This window comes from Haliaeetus albicilla, chromosome 23 (assembly GCF_947461875.1).
Source record: "Haliaeetus albicilla chromosome 23, bHalAlb1.1, whole genome shotgun sequence".
Taxonomy (NCBI): Eukaryota; Metazoa; Chordata; class Aves; order Accipitriformes; family Accipitridae; genus Haliaeetus; species Haliaeetus albicilla.
The window spans coordinates 7,849,623-7,872,104 of record NC_091505.1 but is presented as its reverse complement, the minus strand read 5'-3'; the positions used below and the strand labels follow the sequence as shown (position 1 = coordinate 7,872,104).

General features: G+C 43.5%; 2 protein-coding genes across 15 annotated transcripts; one reads left to right on the top strand and one right to left on the bottom strand.

The window, feature by feature from the left end:
• Window positions 1-1,132: 1,132 nt before the first annotated feature.
• PGRMC1 (progesterone receptor membrane component 1) lies at window positions 1,133-7,913 on the top strand. Its single transcript, XM_069811087.1, has 3 exons — window positions 1,133-1,576; window positions 3,636-3,791; window positions 5,923-7,913. The coding sequence occupies exons 1-3, from the start codon at window positions 1,246-1,248 to the stop codon at window positions 6,021-6,023; spliced, it is 588 nt and encodes a 195-aa protein (XP_069667188.1). The 5' UTR covers window positions 1,133-1,245; the 3' UTR covers window positions 6,024-7,913.
• A 1,939-nt stretch (window positions 7,914-9,852) lies between these two features.
• On the bottom strand, window positions 9,853-22,474 carry LOC104312783 (A-kinase anchor protein 17B-like). 14 transcript variants are annotated; one of them, XM_069811083.1, is made up of 8 exons: window positions 22,383-22,442; window positions 21,120-21,212; window positions 20,085-20,168; window positions 17,259-17,384; window positions 15,188-15,424; window positions 12,638-13,889; window positions 12,371-12,535; window positions 9,853-11,825 (listed from the first exon to the last, which is right to left on the bottom strand). In XM_069811083.1, the coding sequence occupies exons 5-8, from the start codon at window positions 15,275-15,277 to the stop codon at window positions 11,689-11,691; spliced, it is 1,644 nt and encodes a 547-aa protein (XP_069667184.1). In that variant the 5' UTR covers window positions 15,278-15,424; window positions 17,259-17,384; window positions 20,085-20,168; window positions 21,120-21,212; window positions 22,383-22,442; the 3' UTR covers window positions 9,853-11,688. The 14 variants fall into 14 exon arrangements, 2 of the variants coding, with proteins under 2 accessions (XP_069667184.1, XP_069667185.1); XM_069811084.1 differs by having other exon boundaries at window positions 12,992-13,889; XR_011329473.1 differs by having other exon boundaries at window positions 12,371-13,889; window positions 21,120-21,216; window positions 22,383-22,443.
• Window positions 22,475-22,482: the final 8 nt, after the last annotated feature.

Genomic DNA, 22,482 nt, shown 5'->3' with positions numbered 1-22,482 from the left:
TGAGTGTATCCCAAAAGGCAAAACTCTATCGGTAGCCCTGGTGGCCCACAGGGTTACAATTTTCCTAACATTGAGAATTAGAAAGTAAATGAAATGCACTGCTTTCGATTTTATTTAACTAATCGTCCCAATGGTAGGTTCAGTAAAAGCGGCCTTCATCCGCTGAAGCAGGGCTACAAACCACCTGCCAAGCTACAATGCAGGATCAAGGTTGGTACGCTGCAATTTCTTCTCCATGTACACCCTGAGTGCCATTACTCACTTGTGTAGAGGGAACGATGATATTCTGACTGGGCATTGGTCTGTGTTCTTTTTGAAGGATGGTGAGGACACAGTTTGCAGAGACAACTGCTGAGACCCAAAACACCATTTCTGCTTTCTCACACCTGATACTAAGGAGCAGATGACAGCAGTAGTACTCACCTGTATTCAGGGTGAACACCACATGGAGTAGGTACATCGAGTTAGTACTTCCTTCATCTTATGTTTTACTTCACCAAAATTTCTGTTGAAAAGGCGGCCGAATAAAGAAGCCCACGACTGGACACTTCTCTTTTTCTTAATAGTACCTTGTGGTTGCCGCTTCTGTGGTTTTGGGGGGCCGGGGGGTCTTACCTGAAGGGGAAAAACCCAGAAGCCTGGTAATTTCCTCCCTTTTCTCCCACTTTGAGCTTAGCACGATCGCTAGCCAGCACTGCGAAAAGAAACTGCCCGGTCAGGAAGGCGGAGATGCGCCCTGCCACAGAGGACCGGGTGCCGGGGAGGGACCGGCCGGCTCCCCAGCTGGCCAGCGCGGCAGCTTTGACACGGGTCTAACGCGACGCCGAGGTTATTTTTGCCAACATTTCTGTGAAACCGTGTGCCGCGGAGCCGACCTGACCAGACCCGCTGCCGCCTCGGCGGGGAACGGCGGCCGGCGGCGCCCCCCGCGCCGCCATTCCTGGCCGGGCCTCGGTCTCTCCGGGCGGCCGCCGCCATCTCCTGGCTCACACCACCACCTACTGTCGGAGGCGGGTTAGCAGCCGGCCGGCGCCGAGCCCGCCTCAGACTGAGGGCGGCAGCCGCGCCCGCGCCTCAGCTTCCTCCCGCCCTCGGTCCCGTCCTCCCGCCGCCGGCCCCACACGCCCGGGGCCGCCCGCCCGCCGGCCGCGTCCCGCCCCCTCAGCGCTGCCTGAGGCGGGCCGGCTCCTCCCGCCCGCCGCATCGCGCCTCAGAGCCCGCCGTGCCGGAGCGCAGCCGAGCCCGATGGCCCGCGAGGAGGCGGCGGCGGCGGCGGCCGGCGAGGAGGCGGCGGCGGCGGCCGAGGGGGGCGGCCTGCTGCTGGAGATCGTGGGCTCCCCCCTCAACCTGAGCCTGCTGGGCCTCTGCCTCTTCCTGCTCTACCAGATCCTGCGGGGCGAGCGGCCCGCGGCGCCGGCGGGCGAGGCGGACCCGCCGCCGCTGCCTAAGATGAAGCGCCGCGACTTCACGCTGGCGCAGCTGCGGCCCTACGACGGGGTGCGCGACCCCCGCATCCTCATGGCCATCAACGGCAAAGTCTTCGACGTGAGCCGCGCCAGGAAGTTCTACGGGCCCGGTGAGGGGCCGGGCCGGGCGGGGCGGGGGCCGGCGGCGCAGGCCCGGCCCGGGAACCCCCGGCTCTTTGTGCCCGGGATCCGGCCGGGGCCGCTGGCCGGAGGGATCACGGCGAGGAGGAGGAGGGTGGGGGAGGCCTCGGCGGCTTGGCCCGGCTGGGCCCCGCCGGGGGGCCGGTGCTGGCGGGGGAATTTGTTCCCTGCGGCCCGGGGATCGGCGTGCTCCGCCTTAATGCCTAGCCCGCCTCCTGGCCTGCGGGATAAACGCTGGGCTGAGCTGCCCGTGCCCTCTCGCCCCTGCTCACGATCCGGAGATTTGGAAAGCGTTCGGGTTGCTTTAGAGCTGGGAAGGGTGCGCGCAGCTCGGCCTGTGACAAGATCCCACAACCGGCAGCGCTCTCATCACCTGCCTCCCCGGGTGAGGCGGCGGGCAGGATTACTGCTGTCGCCTGGGCTCGGGTGTCGGGCCTCGGTGTTGTAAAAACCCCGGCTTTGCCAGCCTACGTTGTTTCTTATTGCCTTTATTTTCCCAGGGCAGGTTACCCGCACCGTAAGGGGTTGTGCCGCTGTTGGGTTGGGCGGCTTCGTCAGCCTCGGGTGCCTTTGGCTGATGCCGGGCAGCAGAAGTGAAGTGTTTACATTCCATTCCCAACTTCTAGTGGACATCCGTCTATTGCATAATATATATGCTAAATACCTAACCATTTAGATTAAGCCAGCTTCCTGTCAGGAGTGCAGGCAGTTCAAACGTGCAAAGATTGAATAAGCTATGCAGAGACTTACAGAGCAGCTAGGGATGAGGTGGGTGGGAGTATGTGCACCCAGGTGTAAGAATTTAATCACCTCCGCTAGGGCATGGGTTTTTATTTTTAACAGAGGCGCTCCTGTTAAACAGCCTCACTGAGGCTTGTTAATTTGTACCAGGATCTGTCTGGCATAACCACTCTTGAGTTGTGCAGACAGCTGGTAGCTGCTGTAGTGAGCTGCCAGTGCTACTCAGAGACAAGGATAGTGCAAGAGACACCACGTCTTTGGAAGCATGATGAAATTATTACTTTTGGTCCAAACACAGACTGGAGACTGTCATGGAATGGTGCTGGACTGTAACTTTGCATTCTGCAGCAGTCAAGATGATACATACAGCTGAGTTAGGTGTGCAGGTTTGTATTTGTGCAAACTAAAACCAACTTGATTTAAGGACCATGCTTTGGATACTACCTTCCTTGACAACAGTAAAAGCTGCCTGTTGTATCCAATTTGGTAATTGCTGAATGGTTCATCACAGTGTCTGGCTAGTTTGGTTTTCATTTTAACGGAAAGGTAAGATTCTTCTGATGAATTTAGGAAAAAGCTCACTCTGGGAGGTGTGGAAGATGGCATGCTCTCTACAGTAACCAGAGTTCACATCTAACTTCTTTAAGCTCCTTTAAGAAGAATTTTCAATGTCTAGTTGCAACATGTGATACTGCGTTTTCGCCTTGTCATGCAAGCAGGTTAATCGTTAATGAAGTTTAGCAAGGGTTTGTCTTGATAAGATATCTCTGATCTACTGTGAGTTGCATGTTTTGATCATTTGAGTTCATCTTGCGTCTTCAAAGTTTTAACAGATATTTCTTCCAAGTTGGTAATTTCTAGTATCTCCACCACATTTTCTGTCAAGTCATCCTTTCACTCTTTAAGTCAGGAGCATCTCTTAGAAAACTTCCCTTTCACCTCAGACTTACAAATTACAAAGGCTTCCCCTGTTCCTCTTTCTAAGGATGTGCTTTCCCAATTTGTATGCTTATTCTTACCCTGTTCGTATGTTCCATGCACCGTTCATTGTCCTGATGTTTCAGCAAACTCAGTATCTCTTCCCATGGTTTTGTTTCTTGTCCTCTTCCTCTGTTTTCCTTTATTACCAAGAATAAAACTTTAAAATGTTTCAGAAGTTTGAGGCACCTCTGACTCACAGGTCAGGGTAGGAACCATGATCCGTTTCAGTCTGGGGACTCTGATCCATGAAGATCATACAGCATCCATTACCTCTGTAATAATGCTGCTTATGTTTTTATTTTAAAGAGGGCCCGTATGGGATTTTTGCTGGAAGAGATGCATCCCGAGGTCTTGCCACTTTCTGCCTGGATAAGGAGGCTCTGAGGGATGACTATGATGACCTGTCTGATCTCAATGCTACACAGCAAGAGGCCTTGAGGGACTGGGAGTCACAATTCACTTGTAAGCAATTTTAAACCTATTTACAAAGAAGTAGCTAACTAGTGTGTAATAAGGGAAGCAATGGTTAAAAGGCTGTTACCAGCTGGAAGCATCAGTCTGGAAACTTACTTTGACTAAATACCTCAGTTTACTAAGTATTACTAGAATTACTGTTACTCAAAAGAATCAAGGGAAATGTCAGATTTTCCTTCTGCATTCTCCCTCTCTGCTCCTTAGAGAACAGTAGGAGAGATGAAAGCACTCTGGCATAGGATAAGATCTATAAGACCACCCAAAAAGTTGACAGGAATTGGAAATTAAGAGCATGTTTCTGACACAGTTAAGAACCTATCTGTAGAGATGGTAAGATTTTAATGCTCTGAAAAATGAAGCTTATGTCCTGTTCAGCTTCTCAGAAACAAGAGTTACATTTGAATTACTACTTCTTGGGTTTTTTGAGTTTTGAAGTCTGTTTAAACTAGGCCTTTTCCCCTTGGAGCTCTTGATAAAACTTTTTTTAACTCTAAATAAGTTACTCTGCATGGCCTTGCTGGTGGCTTTATCAGATTCATGGACAACTATACCCAGCTGACTTTCTCCCCTAGAAGGTGATCAGGAATGGGCAAATGCCACCTCTGTGCTTGGAAACAGCCTGGTCGTTAACGTGCCAGTGATGGCCAGGATGGCAGAAGAAAAAAGGCAACTTGCGCAGTTGAGATGTTTGTTCTAAAATTAACAGAAGGAGGTATTTTTCATAGTTGCCTTGTTTTTCTATGCTTAGTATTAAAAGTTTAAAAAAGGCAATTCCAACTGTTTTGTGTTGTGTGCCTCAAGTTGCTGCTCAAAAAGGAGAACTTCATACCACAGTTTTATGGAAATTCCTATGTTGACCTTGTACCAGGGCATGCCCACTGGTATGATTTGGTTTTTTCTCCTGTTGTATATCTTGTTGATGAAAAATAATTCCTCCATATCTCATGATGCCTTTTAGGCAAGTGAACACCAAAGGGATTATTTCTACTCCATTAAGACAAAAAGTACATGTATCAGCTGTTTGCCTTGGTGAATTTTACAGGTATATATATGATGGAAATTGCGTATACAAAAAAGTTATATAGTGGAAATCAGATGGGTTTTGGTTTTAAGTCTAGTGTTCAGTATTAAAGATTTACTATCACTAGCTAGAATGGAGCTTTCCTCCACATAATGTCGTTAGAACATCTCGGTTCTGACCTGATGTGGCCCTACTATTTTGGCGCTCTTCCTGTCTTAAGACTGTTAATCATGCCACACTGAATGGCTGTGTTATGATGCTAACAAGTATGTCGCAGAAACCAGAGCTATGCTACTAAATACCTGACCTAAACGAGTGTTTAAATCTACCTTTTCAAGAGGTGGACATCAGGACTGACAGTGAACTGCACTCTTTTTATTACTATGTTTCTAGTAAATTTGGCGATTAGTTGCTTTAAATTCTTAATTATAACAACAATGCTAGTCCGAAATACCTGTAGTCAGAGGCATCTTTTGCTTTGTTGAAGTTGACAGATGGGCAACATAGCTCTCAGTTCTTACATGTATATGATCTTGGTGTTTTTACATGTCCAGAAAGATATAAAATAAGGCAGAGGCTTAGCTGCATAATCGGATAACAGATCTGTCTTTATCTTTGGAAGAAAGGATCTTTCTTCTGTCCTATTGGATATTTTCAACATATATTACAAAAAATAAAAACCCTTGAAAATTGTGCACATGTGTGCATGTGCGTGCATGTATAATATACAACGTAAATATTCTAACAATGCCATTGGTTGAAAACGAGCTTTGACATTGGCAAGAGAAATAATCTAATCCAGGATTCTGTTTCTTTTGCTGGATGAGTCCCTCAGTTTACATGTGTCTTTACATTCATTCCCCTTTTGGCTTAGGAGGTTACATGCACTTTGCATGTTTCTTACACTTACTACAACATTAATAGTAGTTCAGGTAGTTGATTTTGGCTTTTCACCTTCCCCCCAGTGTTTGCAACAAGTCGCTGAGAGCTGTTTCATTCTAATATAGGCATTTTGTTAATTCAGGAAACAGACATAGGAGTTAAAAAAGGTACATCTTCAGGGCAGAATTATGACTTGGATTCTTTCTTTTTCCCCAGTTAAATATCACCATGTTGGTAAGCTGCTGAAAGAAGGGGAGGAACCTACTGTATACTCTGATGAAGAAGAAAAAGATGCCCAGGATGCAAACAAAGACTAGAGAGTGCAGTGAGGACCAATCTATTTTTGAATCGTAGAGGATCATTTGTAACATTCCACTTCTGTTATACAAGTTGCAACAGCAGCAATGCTTACAAAAGGTCCAGAGTTACAGTGAATTGTTTCTTTTCAAAGGTTTCTTTTTCAAATTCAGTGGTAAACTACTAAAGGTCTAAGATTTGTCTTCCTTTAAACCTGCTTAATCTGAAGTATGCACGAAAAATGTCTGTGCAAAAGTAAACTGCAATTTTGGCAATAAAGGACTATTACTGTTTTTCTTCTATCACCATTTAGTGCAGAGTAGGTTGAAATCACGTTTTTTCATTAACAACCTAGCACTGTGGACACAAGCACAAGAGTTAACTTCACATATGCAACACAAATTCCACTAAATCCTGTTTTGTGTTAGCTTCTGCAGGATCTGGGCCTTGGGTTGTAATTCTTTTAGAAAAGGGACTATATTTAATTTGTCCATGAAGCATCGTACTCATTTGTGGTGCAATGTAATTCAATATTATGTAAGATAATTTGGCTTTTAAGGAGTTACATAGCAACTTACAGATGAAACACTAACTGCTTTAAAAAAAGGTAAGACTTTTTGAGAGGTTAAATCACTTTTAGATACTTAGGAAGTTAATAAGGACTGATGAATACTTGATGTATTCAGTCATGCATAATTATGCATGGATTAATATTCTTTGTTTACTTTTAAAGCACATCTGAAGTATTACAAAGGTTTAGATACTGAGTATAACTAGGCATTCCTAAAAAACAGGTACACCATGAAGTGTGACTTGACTGGACTACTATTCATTCACTTTCCCTCTTACTAACTCTTCTGTGAACTTTAATGAAATGATATTAAACAGGGAAGACCAGCTGCTATTGATTCCTAGGCCTAAAAAAGGCTTGCTGGTATGGCATGATTAACAAGTGCTCTTGTACATGCAGCTTTAACTAGCAGACAAATGTTACCAGTCAATGTAACTTACACAAGTTCCCTGTACAAAATAAAATAACATGGTGTAAGCCATTTCTGTATTGAGGCCTTTGTTGCTTTGGAACGTTGCCATTAAAAGAAACGGCACAATCATCTCATGCATAACCAGCAATGCTATTCCGGGGGGGCCTGACCTTTGAATTGCTTTTTACTTATTTGCTCCCTTAGCTTACATCTCTCTGTAATTACTAGGTTTGTTCTGACTATGTAACCTAGCCTCCTGCCAGAGGGGCCTGGGTAAATGGATCTGACCAAGGACAAATGTAAATGTGCTCCATCATCCAAAATACTGCTGCAAAACCTTCTCCGAAATTCGAAGGAGATAACTAATGATTTGCTGATCACTCGTAAATGTGTTTCTTGTCCAAGTGATTCAGCTTGGGTGCCTGTCTGGTATAGTTCCCCCCCTATTTAGTTTCTCTGGTTCAGCTGTCCAGACGAGTTGCTTCCATTTGGCAACAGGACAAAAACGATGAACAGAGTCCTGAGTGGGAAGGTGTAAACTAGGCAAAATTGTTTGGAAGTAGAGTGCATTGTGCAACAGCAGCTTTCATAAACAAGTTGACACAACATGTTAAAGTGCCTGAGACCATCTGTGGTGAGAACGAATGACTTTCCCTCAGTCCTAACACTGTCATGGCATTTTCTTTTGGTTACACCGGGCCTTCAAATGAACCGTGTGGTTGCTTGAGCCAGATAGCTTGCGTAAAGTGGTACTGTATGAACTACCTAATGAAGGTCTAGAGACAAATGTAAATCTTGTCATGACCTTTGTGTTGCTATTTTATTTTTAGAGACATTTATACTCTGCAAACTACTACTAATGGTTTACCTCAAATCAGAAATGTGCTTTTATTTGTTTAAGGCAGAAAATAAAATACTCTTGCATAATGGTGGTGTTTGTTTTTATTTACTGCAACTAAATGTGATACTTAATCCCCCAATGTTTCTGGTTTTATATCGTCTTTCTCTAATGTCTGAACGTTATCCAGTGCATAGATTGAGTATAACATGTTCTAAGTGAATGCCTGTAAATGCGGTTCTGCAGTGTAACTTTAACAGAATATTAAATATAGAACACATTTATGTTGTATAGTATGCTTTGCTGTTGCAAAAACAGAGTTAGGCATAAAACGGTCCAAGTAATTGTTAACACTGTGCAAAAGCTGGAGCTTTGGAAGGCTGTCATATAGTGGAACTAGGCTAGGCTGTAACCTACGCTTCAGTGGACCCAACCATCTGACTCTTAAGTTAGTCCATAACATATCCTGAGGAACTGAACACTATTTTAAGTATTAATCCATACATTACAACATGATGCATCACAAAGAACAATAATAATAAATAAAAAGTACACAGAAAACTGGCAGTAACGCAAGACAAAGCTTAACATTAAGCATCCGTGCTTCTTGGGAAGGAAGTATTACACTTTGGTAAGACCACTGCTTTTTCAGAGAAAGCAAAGAGAATTTATTGTGAAAGGGGAAGAACTGAGTTACAAAAGCAGTGGTTTCATGAAGCAGCACGCACAAATTTTATTTCCTTCTAAGCTGCTGGAGAAAATGGATGGGTTTTAGCTTCTTTTTTACTCTGTTCATTGCCACTTGATCCCTTCCTTCAACAGTGACTGGCTGGAACGATGAAGCAAAAAGAATTGTGCCAGGCAGCTTATCAGACTGTACGTTAACCAAGTAGGACATGATGACCAACAAAGAGCAGAGACTGTCAGCAATCTACCTCATCTGAAGTGTCCAAACACCCGTTACTTGTGTGTGTCTGTCACACACAAGTGCTCTGGGACAAATCAAAACAATTGAGTAGTATCTCATTTCCAACCAGTTCTGGCATACTGCCAACTGCTTTGAAGAATTCAGATATTCTTTTATCTGGACTCTACCCGCTCTTAATACCTTTATTAGCTCTTACTTCATGCTGTTTCAGTTAAACAAAAAAACGTTCAGTAATGAATGCTTATGTCGAAAGTTACGTAAGGGGTTTTACAAAAGGTGAGGAGTTCCTATGCATTGCCTGGAATCTCTGGATTAAGAAGAAAGGGCTTTATATCGTAATTGCTGTATTCTTGTATTTCAAGCAGATGGACTGATGTAATAATGGGCATTGTGTATTTCTGCTTTAAAAACAGCCCATAGGATTTTGATTTCAGCGTTCAGCACGAGGTACAACCAACAGGCCATGTGTTTCCAGCTTAGTTCAGACAGCTCCCCTGAGAAGACTTCCATTCTCACTAGCTCTATTAGGAGGCATTTTCATTAGTTCTGTACAGAAAGTCAGATTTGATTGCAGGATCTGCAGTCTCAGGGCCCTGCTTCATACATGCCAGAGTAAAGAGTGTTGCCATAAAACAACCTCTTGAAACGCCAGCTGGGTACAACAGCACACACCAGGCTGAAACTGAGAGGTGTGAAGTTATGCCAGCAATGTTACACATTTCCGTTGCTGAACTCTATAAATGCTGCTTTTAATGCATCTTTTCACCTTTTAAAGGTTCTAATTGTCTAAACATTCTGTAGCTTTCACACTTGAGATGTGACATTTATTCCTCTATTGAAATTTAATCTACAAAGCTACGTATTTTAAAAGTTTTAAAGCAAACTGTTTTATGTATCTTTAACGATCAGCCTTCAGGATAATAAATAAAACTATACTGAGCAGCCCAGCATATGAAAGGATAGGGCTTAAATTAAGTGTGTTGATAGAAAAAGTAAGGCATTAATATTAAAACATCTGAAAACAGGTTCTAAATAATGCCTCCAGTAAACAAACAGGAAACACAAAAGTTCTGTTTCAGTATGAAGATTACAATGGTGTCTCAAATTTTAAAGTGCACATGTATTTTATTTACTAACAATGTTTTACACAGAATGAGGACTTGGAGATAGAGGATTTCCTTTATCAGTTTCAATCAATATAGGTGAACGCAAGGAGCAATTACAGAACTGGTGTATTTATTTGTTATTGAGTATTGTGACAACATATTGATAAAACACTAGAAATTTACACCAAAGGAAATCTTTAGTTCCTGCTCTCCCGGACTAACAAAAAGAAATACTTCCTCACCTGTAATCGAAAGGCCTGTCTCATGGGAAATGGGTACTTATGGACACAGAACGGTCTATAGATTGACAGAAGGGGAAGTTTTGTCATCTTTAATCCGCAAATATTGCATAGAGAAAAAACACCCTTGGTATGTTATATCAGTGCAACTGAAACATTTTACATGGTCAACAAATACAATAGTTGATCTTCATTATAACTGTATAAAATACTAAAAAGGAGACTTAAGAGGGGCATAAATGTTCTCCAAAATAGTCAGAAAATACTTCTGTCAAGAAAATAAGATCTTTTTAGATAAAAGTAATAGATTAACAGTACTTTGAGTAGCAACTATTTGTCATTCATGACCCTGAAAAGGCACTCGGCATCTGAACATGTGAACAGAGAAGACTGATAAAACCTGGCTTAGATGCCTGTAGGAGTCGCCAGTATTGAACACTGGAGGAAAACCTAGCTACGATGAACAATTACAATGTATTTTTTTTATTACTATTTATTAGAGCAGAAGTTACAAACATGGGTAAGATTCTATGTAATGAAGGCAACATTATCACATTAACTTAGTATACTGACATGTAATAAATAAAGCATACTAAAAAGAAAGCTGAAATAATCAGTGTATTGAACTTAGTAGGACTGGTCCTCTATATCTTGCTAAGGGACTTTGTCCAAAAGCAATTGCGGCCGTCTTCTAAATATAGCCAGCTGAATAAATATGGATATAACTCAAGCTCCTAGACTGCATTTCCACATTTTTACCTACATGCAGCACAAATCTGACAACATTTCACAATTCCTCTGGAAATTATTTGTAAGCAAACTCATACTAAATAGCTATCTCGCTACATGTGCCTTCAAAACCTTGTGAACAAATTTTCAACCTGCATATATATGGGGACTGTCAGCATGCTGACAAGCATTGCCCTTTCACTACCTAACATTCAGAGCTTTGCTTAGACAATCATTCAGATTCCTGGAAGCACTACATCTACTACTAGCACAAGTTCAGTGAAATCCTTCCTCCCAAAGACCAGCAAGTTTTCAGAAACACCTCTAGAATTGTGAATAGAAAACAAGCACTTTTCCAGTGTGGGTTTTACAGAAGATGGGATTTTTTTCATATTTGGAAATCTATTACTTCCCGCAATTGAGTATAAATGTCCCACACACCTTCCAGTCCCATCATTTTAACAGTCTGATCGAGGAGGCACTTCATATGCTTGCTCTAGGATTTCCATAACGATGTTTTTTTCCAATGACTCGTTATTACTAAATATTTTAACTTTGATATTTACATGGTTCCCTACATTTAATCAGAGTGTAACACTACAAGATCTCAATCTGTACCCTTTCAAATTCTTAGCAACTGGTCCATGAAAGTTTGTCTGGTCCTGGGGGAAGTTTTGGTCCTCTGTTATCCAAAAGGCAAACACAGATTCTGGTTTTGTGGCTCACTACACCAGTTAGATATTCTAACTGAAGGAATTACCTAAGCAAAAATCCTCCAGTATTTCGTATACCTTTTAACGGTCAAAGGGCTTTCTTCTCCCACTTCTATATAAAAACTTAAAAGCTATTATATAGTAGCTGTTCAGCATCCTCTTCTGGGCTCCGCTCCACAGAAAGTATCTGAGCAGGGGTTTGTCTGAATGATCTCAAGAGGAAATAGAGGGCATCCTCTGACATCTGCATCCATCTCTCTTCTCAACGTTAATTTCCTCTCATCTCCTGTAGATAAGTATATTAAAAAGTTGAAATTAGTTTGTCAGCGGGCAGGGAGAGAAAGGGTATGGGGAGGTAGCTGTAAGGTATCCACCAAGGAACTGGAAGCATAGTAAATTGTGAAAGGGTTGTGAGTAACAACAGCCAGAAACGTAGCAGTCCTGTATGGAGATCAGATTACTACGTATATATGAATTCACTAACTTCAGACAGTACTTCCCACCCAGATGCACCACATATTGAGTTGCCTAACATTTTGTCTAAAGCCTGTTCAGTTGTTAGCATGCATGTTATTAACAGAATAACCACCTATCTGCTAACTAACAAATACTACTCTCCAACTGCAGCTGTGCGTAGTGTTTCTGAGCTAAACTGAACAAACTTTTAACTGCAGAGAAGTTGCACTCTTTTTTTATGCCATGTCTATACTTTTTAAAACTCTCTTTAAAAACACTCTACCCTTCATCACTGTAAGAACTGTGGCAGCTAACCTCACCTGCCAGAGACCTGTCAAATTCAGTCACCTTAGTTCTGGTGTCACTCTCTCTCACCTGTCCTCTGGAGGGTCTCCTGAAATGGTGAGCCATCACGAGGGGTAACATCTGGTGCTGTCATGGTGGTGTGAAGTGTCTTGAATTTCACTTTTTTGTGGAACATTTTCTTACATTTTCTTTGCATCTTTCTGAGTGACTCCAGCTGCGTGCAACTGTCCATCTCTGAAAAGCCACATTCATCAGATAAAAGATTAGAAGAAAGCTTTTTTCGCTTTTTCTTCATTTTGCGAGCATTTCTCTCCTCTTCCCTGGATTGTCTCTCACCTTTCTGTCCTCCATGTCTTAATTTACTACTAGACCTCTTGCACGACTTTTTAAGCTTATGTTCACACTGCCTTGCCAAGCCCTCATGGACAGAATCAGAACAGAAGCTACATTTGCTGCTTTCCTTCTCTTGACCTTCCAGAGTTACATTTTTAAGGTAAACCAGTAATTTTCTTTCCCCGGCTCTTGCAGGCAAGCACCCTGTATTACAATTGCTGTAAATTTCTTCACACCTTCTTTCTGTTCTCTTCACTGAGCTGCTACATGACTCTCTAAAGTACTCAGAATCACTGATCTCTTCCAACAAATCCTTTAATCTGCAAGCAGATCTATGTGTTTTGTGTGGTACAGTACCTTCATCGCTACCATCTTCTTGTTTGAATTCCATATCATGAGTAACAGCAGTGCAATCCAAAGAATGATTCAGTCCAGCACGTGGTAAGTTATCAACAGCGTGTGAGTCATTCCTCTGCACTTGCAACTTTTTTGCAAGCCTAACCCCATAGGCCTTGTTTTCTAACACCGAGTCTGTTGATTCAAGTTCCGCAACAGTGATCACCAGTCTATAATTATCATCACTACTACAAATTCTCTTGTTGAAGTTTTGTACAGGACTCACATCCCTGAAGTGCTGACCATGTTTGTTACTCAAGCTTATGTCAAAACCACTATTATCATCAGACACCACTCTCTTCCACCAGGACTTGTTCGCAGTGGTTTTTGGCTCTAAGCAAACACGTGCATAGCCTGGTGTCTGATAGTAGTTTAGTAAATAATGGATGAATTCATCAGTCTCATAAACCTTTTGCTTTTTGCAACTGTCTTCATCAGACACTGTCTGTGTGTGAACTACGTTCAGTGTTGGGCAGTCCCTTCCATCGAGAGATTCGATGACCCTGCAGTCTTGCGTAACTGTAATCAGTAAAGATCCACAGCCAAAGGAGTTGTACACATCTCTGCCAGGCAATCCATCAGAACTCGGGGCTGTACAGGGATCATTTAAAATCGTCCTGACTATATGACAAGTAGATGCATGGAAGTTACTCACATCTCCTTCCTCGCTACATAAGCTGCTACCTTTTGGGGTTAATGGGCACTTAAATTCTTCCTTATGTTTCAACTCTTTGTGCGTATGATAATGGGAGTTAACCAGTTCCTGATGTATGCCTTTTAATGCTGTTTCAGAAAAGGAATCGTCCTTCCTTACGACCAATGAAGGATCCACTTTTTGACTTGCCAACTGCACAAAATCCTTCAAATAAAAAGTCAGGAAAGTGATTATGTACATTTATTGAGCGCTATAATGAGTGCTAACTGCAAACTCATAAGCAAACAGTCCCACAGTCAGAAGAATCACATAGGTGAGGGATAAGTTTGGCTTAGTTCAGAGCTCGATTGTACAATCTCACTATTCCTCAGTTAGAACTACAGATATTTCATCATCTCCAAAAGCTGCATTCTCAATTAAATAAGAAAGTGGTCCTTTCAACCAATTCATCTATCTCACTGCAACTGCATAAGAAAATATTTATTCTTTGTTTGATCACAGCATCACAACAACTAGTATTGCAGGCAACAGTAAAATTACTACGCTTTTGCAGATCAAATATTTTATTTGGAATAAATTGCTGTATTATACATTGTTTTAAATGGGTCCAAATACAACCAATCTAAAGCTTTCCAAGTGGTGAAACCCAGGAAATGGGAGTTTATTTAACATATCACCTTCATAACTTAAGGCGGCCAATGTCAGATGTTATGGGGCCCTAAAAGTCATGCAGAATAGCAAGGCTAGCCTCTGACTTGAACTCTTAGTAAATTACAGTCCTTTAGAAATCTTTAGCATTAAGGATTGGGGAAAACATACACTTGTTAAAAGCTGCAAGCAAATTTCTGCTTAGCAAATAGTGAAGACAAAGCCATGTTAGCAGCCCTGAGAAATGAAAACCCCTGTTTTTATTTAAAATTTTCTTTTTTTTAGCCCAAAGCACCAAAATAAACCTCCAAACATTAATCTGTATGAAAACACTCAGATTTTTATCACTCCTCTGCTGACTTTCTCAAGACATTAGCTGAATCAAACTGGAATAAAACTGATAGCTTAGTTTCGGCCACAAAAGAGAGGCTATTAGAAATGCAACTGGCATAATCCGTGCCAATTTAATTCTCTCACTTGCAGACATGAGACCAAAACAAGCAGAGATAGCATCATTTGCATCCCCGCCCCGAAACTCCTTGTTTGCAATGCTGGATCAAGTCTAGTAGAGCTGATACAGCCCTCCCAGCCCTATTTTTATTCAGTAACGAGAAGGCCTCAAACAAGCATCAAAGGCAAAGTTTCTGGGTGGAAATGCACTACCTTTGCTCTCAGGGCAAGACTGAGAGCAGACTGTCACAAGACTCTAAGTCTTGACCTCAGGCCTTCTCAGCGTTCGGTCAGTCCCCAAGGCATTCTTCTGAATTAGCATCAAGACATCAAATGTCTAGCGAATTATTCAAGCTCTAATAAATGTCCTTCAAAATTTAAAATATGTTTTAAAATAGTCTTACTTTCACACGGTTTAACAGCACTGTAAGCAGTCTGACAGACTCCACTCTTCTCTGAGCTAGCAGGGATTTCCTTTCTTCCCATTCAGGCATATTCTCTGGCCACTGCTGTTCTTCAGCTGGTACCTTCTGCTGCTTTGGGGGATGTTTCTCATCTCCATCTATCTGCCTCTCTTCTCTCCTCTCGAGCTTAGCTTTCTTTTTTCTCTCTTGAACTTCTTTTCATCACCACGTCTTTTTCTAGGTAATTATCAATATGGGACAATTTAGATGACACTCGTTTTACATTCCGAGTCCTGGGGAATTGGATGCAAGTCTTTGAAGTCCTAATAATAAGCAACCAGTTGCCAACAATCCACATGTGGCTAACAAGGAATCTTGTTTGTTAGGATAACATGTTTGAAAAAACATGGCGCATAGATGACATGCATCCAACTGATGCACATATTTAGAAAGTTCTTTGTCTTTTCCAATGGTTTATATTCTAGGGTTGCTTTATAAGCACAGCCAAGACGACAGAGTCACATCGTCATTTGTCTCCACGGACACAACTAGAGACTAATCATTTGGACCTAATTCTTAAATTAATAAAACTCCCCTACAGATTAGTATCTGGTCCATTTAAGAGATATTACAAGACTAATTCAGGGATGTTTTCGTTATTGCTGAACGGTGCTTACACAGAGCCAAGGCCCTTTCTACTCCTCACCCCACCCCACCAGCGAGGAGGCTGGGGGGGCACAAGGAGTTGGGAGGGGACACAGCCGGGACAGCTGACCCCGACTGACCAAAGGGATATTCCAGACCATACGACATCATGCTCAGCATAGAAAGCTGGGGGAAGAAGAAGGAAGGGGGGACATTCGGAGTGATGGCGTTTTGTCTTCCCAAATAACTGTTAGGCGTGATGGAGCCCTGCTTTCCTGGAGATGGCTGAACACCTGCCTGCCCATGGGAAGCGGGGGATGAATTCCTTGGTTTGCTTTGCTTTGCTTGCATGTGTGACTTTTGTGTTACCTGTTAAACTGTCTTTACCTCAACCCATGAGTTTTCTCACTTTTATTCTTCCAATTCTCTCCCCCATCCCACTGGAGGGGAGTGAGCGAGCGGCTGTGTGGGGCTTAGTTGCCGGCTGGGGTTAAACCACCACAAGCTGTCACTACTTTTTGGAAACCTTGTCCTGTAGAAAGCAGATCTACTGAACAACCAACATGACACATCACAGAAAACTCCAAAAAATTCAAGGAACAAAGTGTTCACCAAGTAAGTGTTTAAACTTTTTTTTTTTAATTTTTTGAATAAGAAGGTATTGACAATGGAAGCATAGCAATGTTTTCAGAGACCTAGCATTAGAGTTGCTATGCTCTGCATTCTAAGTGTTGGGTTTTTTTAAGATATGAAGGTGTGTACCATGCTTAATTACTAGTGACAGTTTAGGATGCTATCCAAACATATGATCTACAGAATTAAAACTTCATTATACTACTATTACTCATATACAAAATGTAAGAATGCTGCCGTAAAGATAACAATGAAAAAAATGACACGTAAAAAGGGGTAGAGGGAAAGATGAAAAGGTGTTCATCTCTAGTTTTTGGACCTTCCAGTCAACTGGAAGTCACCTATAAATGTACATTATATTCATTTTACTTCAGGGCATAAAGACATTAATTTGTGATGTTGCAGCACAGAGCAATACAAAAAGCCCACATGCAGAATCTTAAGCAATCGAGCTTCAGAGCAATTTGAGAGCAACAGCTCTCCAATTTCACTCCAGGCCTGCAGAATCCTAGTATAGTCCAATCTGAAAGGGACCTCAGGATGTCTTTAGTCCAACCTTTCTTATAACCCAGACCCCTCCATCTGATGCCTTACACACAGAATTATCATGATGCTTTTCTTTCTAACAGTTACACATAAACTGAAAACTACATAGTACTGCTTCAAGTTCTCCGACTCCTGTTTCCTCAAAGCCTGGATTTTTACAGTAGCCACTCTTTCTGGATTGTATTTGGTATGAGGTAGTGTAACAAATCTCAAGAAAATGGGACATTCTCTAAAAATACACTCTCACCTTTCAACCCCCTCTCTTTTTTTCCCCCCTTTTTCGAATGTGCTCCTGTTCTTGCAGCTTTAGTCTTTCCAGGCTTCTCTTCCTTGTAGCTCCTTCACTAAAATGTCTGGTTGTATCAAAAGTCACCTGTCACAGAAGAAGCAGAATCAGACTTAGCAGTCCAGCTTGCCGTGTATTTATACAAACACAGACAACCTGCTGAGCAAATGAGACCCCAGGTGACTACCAAATACTACTACACTCGTGAGAATGTCTCTCCCTACCCTGGCATACTAGAACATCTCTTCTCAAGTTCGCACTGGGTTGTCAATCAAGCTCAAACACCCCACTCCTAAATGTCTCCTCCTGCTGTGACATCAGGGGCTCACAATCTGACATCATACCATTGGCCAAACCCATTCCTGGCATGCTCTTCTGAGGACTCAAAGTTCAGTATGTTCAGCATAGCATTCCTAACTGCAGGATTCATGCAGTTCTGCCAAAACCAGAGTTCGCTGACTCTTAGAGCAATGTCTTTTGGATCAAATGCTTGCTTGCTTAAAAATTGATGAATTATATTGATGTGTGCTGCATTTAATCAGCTTCAAATGCCCAGATATGAGCACATTAAAAGAAAACACTCAAGCAAATTGCATCAAGGTCTATCTACACTGGAAAAATAAGTAATATGAAGTGTTATTTCCAGCACAGAGGTATATTTTAGGGTCAGTTTAGAAATTACCTGCTGGGAAAAAAATATCAAAACAGGGTACACCCTAATAAGTACTTACAGACGTAAGCTATCAGGCTGCTGAAATTAAGCTTACACATTGCAAGTTTTCTTTAATAATGCCACACTAAACATAGCACTTCAATGGATTCATCTCTCAAAATACTTAAGCAAAAAGGTACAGATAAGAGAAGAGAAAGGGTACCTACCCTTTACTAGCCAAGAACCACCTAAATTAGGGTAGCTACTTCATGCTTAACAATAAGAAACCAAGTATCTTTCAAAGGATCTTGCCAGCTCCTAAGATGATCTCCCAATTTCAGTGCCAACCGCACTGAAAATATTTACAACTTTTACCTTACCCACATCAATTTTTCAGGAAATCAAAACAGTAAAATGCCATTTTTTTGATTAAAGGACTTAAGTTCTGATACATGAACTTCATATAGCAGTATCTCTATACCCAGTACAAACAGGATAATCATAAGGGGTTTCCCCCCCTCATATGCTTAAGTGTCCAAAAGGCTTACAGAGAGGCTTCCAGTGGTTAGCAAGGACTTCTCAGGCCCAACTTCCAGGAAAAAAGAGCAGAAGTTGGCAAACCACCATCTGTGCCAGTTTCTTGCACAAAATCTCAGCAGTTAGTAACAAACAAAGGTTAGTATATTTTAATGCTGTCCATATGCTATATTTTTCTTTCTTTTTAGCCACTGCTTTTACATAAATACAGACTAAACCAAAGCGGGGGGGAGATACATATACACAGAGAACTGCAGGAGTGCCACATAAAAGCTTCCACTGAGGCAACATGAAAAAAAAGTCTGTAAGATGGTTGTCACAGGTTAAAAACTATACTGTCATTACTTGAAAAATGCCTGTTTGCCTTCAGTATAGGAGTCTGCAGGGAAAGACAAGTGCAGTGCAAGAAGCTGTCTGGTAAAGAGGGTGACTATACTTTATTCAGAATGATGAAGAAAAAAAACAAAACATATGTACTGAAGGAAAAGCTAGTGTAATTAAAAAAAATAACCAGGAATCTTTGGAAGCAGCAGCAGCTACAGCACAGACTGCAGCACTGAATCGCTCCTGTTAAGGAACTGCTGCCAAATGCACTCAGAATTAACCACAACTTTGTCAGGCAAGGCTGAATATCTCAGGATTAATCTCTGAATACAGCCATATATATATATACATACAGACACACATTCAGTATATCATATAAGCAAAGCAGATACACCCTAAGTACTTACTACAAAATTGAAAAAGTGAGTAGTCTCTAGAATCCTTTCTGCCCACCATGCATTAAGATAAAGAGCTTCCTAAAGCTATCTACAATGTTAGTATCAACTACACTTTCTCCATCACACTAAGATTTGAGGTGCAGCAGCTTCAAACGTCCAGGACATTGGTGTTGAAACCTGTAGAGACAGGAAAGTCAAGCCTGAAGAAGAGCTGGTGTACCCAAAAGCTCGTTCCATTTTGCAAGTACATCTTCTATTAAACCAACTGATATCCTGCCCTTGCAAATCTTTCTTCACTTACATCCTTACACCGTCATGGCTGCAACCATATTCCTATTACTGTAATAAATCACCTAAAAGTAAGCCCAAAAGTCTCTCCATAGAGCTGACTAAGCTCTAGTGGTTTGCCAGTGCAGACCATCATCCTTGCTCCTCCCCACTCTTCTTCATAGCCAGGAGCTCTTCAAGCATCAGAAATGTATTTCTCATCACATAACTGTGTACAAAGCACAGAATTATTTACCGGCTGATCCACTGGCTTGCTGCTTAGCAGCATGGCCTTTTGGAATCAACCCCGACATATTAATAAGCTGTTAACTTTAGGTTTTAACTGTTCCAACTGACAAATCACAAGTAATCTGACATTTGACCCCCTTACCAAATTATTATTTCCTTTTAGCCATTCTGCCATGGTTATAACATCAGGAACACATTTGCCCTTGCACTAGGGTTTACTACAATAACTGCAGGCTGTGAACTGTCCTTTGCTACCTGCACGCCTTTCTTCTGTGATCACATGTTCTCATAACCTTGATATACTCAAAATTAAAAAAAAAGGTGCTACTTAAATGTATAAAAAGGAACCAAGATACTGACCTGGGAATCTACAGATCTGTGATCAATTCCCAGCTCTGCTGAGGAATTCCTGTGAAACCCAGCAACTTCCTATGTCTCATGGGCCTAAAATAATACAGTATTTTAGAACAGATTCAAGATGATTAGGACCGCAACAGGCTGTTAGACCACTTACTCTGACCAGTGCAAACCATATTTGGCTGAAGCATCTCTTCCAGGAAGGCACCTGGCTCTGGTTTGAAAACACAGCAATACGAAAGCCTGACACTTCCCACGGGCAGTTTGTTCCATTCCTCACTTATTCGCCACTTGAAATGGAAGCCACTTCCACATATTGATTTTTTGTAAGCCTTCGTCTACTAGATTCACATCCTTTTAGCATCTATGTGGTTTTGTGGGGTTTTTTGCTTTTTTTCCCCTCTTACATGCTATAATCCAGGCACCTCTTGGTCATCTTTCTTATACAAAATACATAGCTTGAGCTCTTTGAGAGCTCTCTCATAGTCTCTCTGCACTTTCTCCAGCCCCTGAGTAATTTTTGTTGCAATATTGTAACACTCTCCAATGTAAAACAGATGAATCCCAAACCCATGCACAGTATTAATTTGGTCAGTGCCGTACACAGTGAATTAACTCCTTTAAGCCTACTTTCTATCACCACTTAAATATACTCCCCATGACACTGCAATGGAAACCAAAGCTGTTACTAATGTACTACAATAACCCTTTCATAGCTGTTACTAATGTACTACAATAACCCTTTCATAGCCTTAAAGGAAACCACAATGATAAATCAGTAACTCTGAAATGATTTTCCCGAGTATCTGCACAATCCTTTTTACATCAACTAAATTATCTTAGAACACCCTAAAACATGTCACCCAAGTTCATATTTTAAAACAAATTTAGACTTTAGGGAAACATTAACAGCCTGGCAATCTGTAACCTGAAACACCCATTTAGTCCGTATGAACAAAATGCAGGGAGTGAGAATAATTTGATCCCAAGGTGCCCATCACATTTGCTCACAGTACTCCTAGCTCAAACAGCTCTCACCACCCCCAGTTTCCCAGCTGGTCACTCATACCAGGCCCTGGGTCATCACAACTGTTTCTGAGACCATATTGGCAACTGGGTCAGGAAAGAGACCTAGCTGAGAGGGGAGAGGGGGGAAAAAAATAAATCATTTTTTGCCAGGTTACTTTTCAGAGAGTTGGTTTCCCTGCCCTCGTGCGCAGCGCAGCCCCCGAGCAGTCCCGCCAGCAGAGCCGAAGAAGAGCTCGAGGCAGAGGAAATATCTTAATTCCGCAGAGGTGGGTATGCGACAGCACCTATGAGCAAATGGCAACGTGGCAAGCGTTTGTATTGATCGGTAGTCGCAGAAAGAGTTTATGACACAGGGAAAAGCATTTACCAGAAAGAGTCACTTGGACAAGAGGTTTAAACGCATTTTCAACAGACGGGACTCGTTTATTCAGCTTGCTCTGCGCAAAATTAAGTGAGAAGCAGGGACGATCAGAAGTGTCGCTGCTCACACAAATATCGCAACAAAAGGGGCGTTTTGAAGCCAACGCTCCTAGCGTCACTACTTCGTGCTGCGTGTTTTGAGGTGGGGATAAAGAAAACCGCAAGCCAACCCCATCTCCATGGATGCAGCTGCCGAAAAGGCCGCGGTCCCCCCGCTCGGCGGGAAGGTGCCCGAGCTCCAGCGGGATCCCCCAGGCACCGCAAGTCGGGTTACCGCACCGCCGGCCGACAGGAGCCCCGCGGCCCGGGCCCGGCCGGCGGTTTCATCGCAACCGGAGCCGGCGGCAGGGCCCGACCCGCTCTCCTGCCCCGGCAGCCGCTACGCCCGGCTGCCAGCCCCGCGGGGCGGCCGACCCCCTGCCACCCCCGGGCCCCGCTCCGGGCTGCCGGGAGTCGGGAAACCCACCGGGCCCAGCCTCCGCGGGGGAGGCGAGGGGGTGACGCTCCTCCGGCCGAGCCCGCCGCGGCCCCGGCGGCCGGAGGGGAGGGGAGGGGAGGGGAGGGCCGGCCCGCCCGGGCCACGGCCGCCGCCGCCCGAGCTGAGCCCGACACCCGCCAGGACCCCGGCGGGCGCGGGCCAGGCCCGGCCGGCACGGAGGGAAACGGCGGCCCTCCGGCCGCGGCCCCTTCCCCACACGGGCCGCACCGCGGCCGCCTCCCCCGAAGGAGCGGGGCACCGAGCCCAGCCGCCCGCCCGCCCGCCCCGCCCCGGGAGCGCCTCCCGCAGCGGCGGACGCCCTCCGCCGGCAGCGCCCCGCTCCCACAGGGCCGCGGCGGGCCGGCTCCCCTTACCCCTCCGGCCGCCGCCGCAGCCGCCGGCCGCCCTTCCCGCCGCCACCCCGGGGCGGAGCGCGGCGCACGCTGGGCAGCGGCGGGGACCCGCCTCTGGGGC